This window comes from Austrofundulus limnaeus, unplaced genomic scaffold (assembly GCF_001266775.1).
Source record: "Austrofundulus limnaeus strain Quisiro unplaced genomic scaffold, Austrofundulus_limnaeus-1.0 Scaffold27, whole genome shotgun sequence".
NCBI lineage: Eukaryota > Metazoa > Chordata > Actinopteri > Cyprinodontiformes > Rivulidae > Austrofundulus > Austrofundulus limnaeus.
The window spans coordinates 1645966-1649475 of record NW_013952429.1 but is presented as its reverse complement, the minus strand read 5'-3'; the positions used below and the strand labels follow the sequence as shown (position 1 = coordinate 1649475).

General features: G+C 44.8%; 1 protein-coding gene across 1 annotated transcript; it reads right to left on the bottom strand.

Annotated features, from left to right (window-relative positions):
* Positions 1 to 1385: 1385 nt before the first annotated feature.
* Positions 1386 to 3392, bottom strand: dand5 (DAN domain family, member 5). Its single transcript, XM_014004837.1, has 3 exons — positions 3296 to 3392; positions 2642 to 3112; positions 1386 to 2520 (listed from the first exon to the last, which is right to left on the bottom strand). Exons 2-3 carry the CDS (start codon positions 3107 to 3109, stop codon positions 2233 to 2235), a joined length of 756 nt encoding a protein of 251 aa, XP_013860291.1. The 5' UTR covers positions 3110 to 3112; positions 3296 to 3392; the 3' UTR covers positions 1386 to 2232.
* Between the last annotated feature and the right edge of the window lie 118 nt (positions 3393 to 3510).

The following is a 3510-nucleotide window of genomic DNA, read 5'->3' as shown; positions in this document are numbered from 1 at the left end:
ACACACACACACACACACACACACACACACACACACACACACACACACACACACACACACACACACACACACAGTGAAAGAGCAGGCAGCTCATTGTGCGTTTTAAAGCGCTAACTAGGCCACTTAGCACCCTGCGACGCTGATCTGATCCCCGAGGCGCTGAACTTGGCAGAAGGCCCTCCTTCTTTTGCTCCTTCCTCTCCCCTCGCCATGGGAACCAGGCCATCCTTAATGACACAGGAGTGCTCCGCCGGATCCCACAATGTGAAGGGGGCTAACATCTGTCTTGCTAAGTGGCGCACTCTCTTCTGCACCTTGTTTGTTCAATCAACAACCGTCCTCCTCCTTCTCTTCATCTTCCCCCATTTAATTTTGATGCCATTGTTTTCTCCCTAAATTATTGAAAGAACACATCATTCTTCAGTAACACCTGTCTAGTTTACCTCAAAAATCAGTGTTTTGCAAACATTCCCACTCGTTGCAAAGTATTCGATGTGAAAAACAACTTGATCACGGCCTCCTAAGCTCTCATCCCTATACTCATAATCAGACAAATACAAGGGCTTGATTAAAAACACTCCCCCTCCCCTAATTCTTCACAGTTAAGACCTGGGCAAATATTTGTCCCATCAATCTTGGAAAATATAGCCATCAACCCGAGATGCTAATCACATGCTAATGGAATCCACAGGACTCAATGCAAACCCCCCGTAGCGCAATGCAGAAACCCACGTGAATGAATGCAAATGGCCATCTGAAGCAGTCGTTTTGACTGCATGCCAAGGCCAACGTAAAGAGCCTCCTTCTTTATGCTCCTCTGGGAATGTGTACGTTGGGATGTGTGGGATGAGTTCACTTTACCAGACCCAGGTGCCAGGGTATAAATGAATAATGGGTTTTATGGGCCTTAACTGGAAAAATAAAAGCTCGTACACACATAATCACACATGCGTGCTTGCTCAAGTGCATCTGTGGTGAAGGAGCTTCAAATTCCCACAACCACTCTGAAAAGACATCGGGCATGAGAATAGGTGGCGCCTATACATAATTCAGGAGTGCACGCTGAAACAATTTTGTTTGCTTACCGCTAAGTACCCGCGCTCAATAGCTTGTTTGCTCTTCAGTTTGAGCGCTTTCAGACGTAAGTGCCGTGTGCTAAAAGTCGGAGGAACGTGTCTTTTTAATAAAACATAGGAGCTGACACTTGAATGTTTGAATATGAGAGTGGGCGTGGAAAAGAAAAAAATAAATAAAAGAGAAAAAAACAAATGCTCTTTGTGGTTTGATTTGAGCTTTGCATGCAAACTAAATTGCACTCGTAAACTTGACGACATTTGTGGGAAAGTAATCAGCGAGTTTAGTTGAAAAGGTAATAGGAGACAGAGGACGTTTGAATTATTTCTCTTTATATGATGCCAATCATGTTTTAGGTTGCAAAAATAGAGATGGAAATAAATAAATGCATGACCAACATACAGATCATTTGTCAACAATCAATGATGGAATGGTCCATCAGAACACTTCTCTCTGAGTTAAACTTCAGACTTGAACACATCTAGATAACACACATTTACACACACATATGAGCACAGGTATCAGTGTAACACACACAATTAAAAAAGTAAAGACAATCTTGATTAAAAGCAAATTCCGGTCTTTAGAGAAATAATTAGTTTAAGTGTATGGAAAACTTATGAGTAATAAATATCTTACTTGTGGTAGACAGCTTTTTGCACATCTTCAGTTTGGAGAAATATAGATTAATTAAACTGAAGAGCTAATGGCTAAACAGTGTGTGGCTAAGACCTCATCTGAAAACAAATCCAAGCTCAGATATTCTAAAACAGAAATCTTATTTCATAACTTTAAAGCATCTTTGGGTTGTTTACTCATGATTCTATCAATATTTGCCAGCACAAATAGCAAGCCTTGGTACTTGTGGTGCAGCTTGGTACATCTGAGCAGGAATTTCATAATGTTTCCACTGGAATAACCACCAATTGAGAAAGTATCACAGTATAAATATTTTTAATTTACTTGGCTCCACTCATAGCTGTTAACTCTTCGGTCTGTTTAGAAATCAAAACTATGTCTTCAAACTGAGTCAGTGCAAAGAGCTGATCTTCAACAGGTAAGATTTTGATTGTTCATAATCTTTCAGCGGAACCCAAAAGATCCAAACTGTCCGTTTAATTCTGTTTCCTGTGGTCGTGCTGTCCCAGCTTGGAACAGTTACAGGTGTGAGGCAGCAGCGGCCTGGGCGCTCCTCTCCTCTCGGTTCGTTTCACACTTGCACGCCTCCACCACCATCACTCGTTTCTCCCGGACCTGGGCTCCGCACCGCAGGAGCACAGGGACGGTGCGCGCTCTGGAGGGGGCGCAGCGGGAGCAGGGGGCCCGGAGGTGGAAGGCCCCCGTCTCGACGAACTCCCCCCCGGATGGGACAAAGAGGGAGCTGCACTGACCGAAGCACAGCCTGTTGTGCAGTGCTGCTGTTTGGCATCCGTCTGCCGTCACATGCTGGGAGGACGACCGAGGGTTGAGTTTTGGGGTAAACAGGGAGGCAGCTTTATGAATAAACAGTCTTATTATCACTCTTTTCAACGTTTGTATGCATGAAAGAGGAGAGTAAAGGTCTTACCTGAGTGAAAGGCACTGCAGTGCATGTTTGTTTACTGTCTTTCAGGCTGACAGGCAGAGAGATCTTCTCTCCTTTATCTACGACTTTCTGCCACATCTGCAGCCCCTGCTGCTTCTTCAGCTCTGCCGCCATGGGTCTTCTTGTGCGCAGGCTCTGTAGCGGACTTGCAGGGGCCACCAGAGCTGGGGCCGGAGCAGGTCGACCCCGGGACAGGAAGGCAGGAAAGGGCAGCCTGGTGCTGTGGGAAAGGGCTCTTCTCTGGGTGAGTCCTCTTCTGAAGAACCCGGACAGAGCCAAGGAACGAGGGTCCAGCTGCACAACCTTGACTCTGGCCTGAACAGGTTCATCTGGTCCAACGCCAGACGAGTCGAACTCAATTCTGGACTTTTTCACCAGAGGGTCAAAGGGAAGCACAACAGCTGCAGCTGCGCAGCTCAACAAAAAGATGAACCTGCTGAGGAAAGTCATTTTCTGACAAAAAAAATTAAAAGTTATTCTCAGAAACTGAAAATGTCGACTTAAAAAAGCTTTAATTTTTAACTGGTACAGAAACATGCATTGGGTTATGGTCCAAGGTTTCAAGTGAAAACCTTGCTGTCACTGATGCACCAGGTGCTGGAGGGAGCTTTATACGATGGAGCTGTCAGTTCTCACCTGCGCTTTAAAGCGAGGAAGGTGTTAGAATTCCCACAGCAGAGCAGACATCACACAGAGTCCAGGTACAGAGGACCCCAGCTTCAAGGTAAGTGCAAAAAAAGAGAGAAGTCATAAAATAAACACATAAAAGGCACATAAATACAGAAGAGGATTAGAGCCACAGAGCAAAAAGTCAGAAGTCTGACTTGAAAATTTCAGATTTTATCTTAGAA

Bases quoted from the DNA above. Each gene is read 5' to 3' on its own strand.
- dand5 (XM_014004837.1), bottom strand. From the start codon at position 3,109: ATGACTTTCCTCAGCAGGTTCATCTTTTTGTTGAGCTGCGCAGCTGCA. The intron at 2,521-2,641 runs GTAAGACCTTTA...TCGTCCTCCCAG, and splicing joins CTGCAGTGCCTTTCACTCAG to CATGTGACGGCAGACGGATG.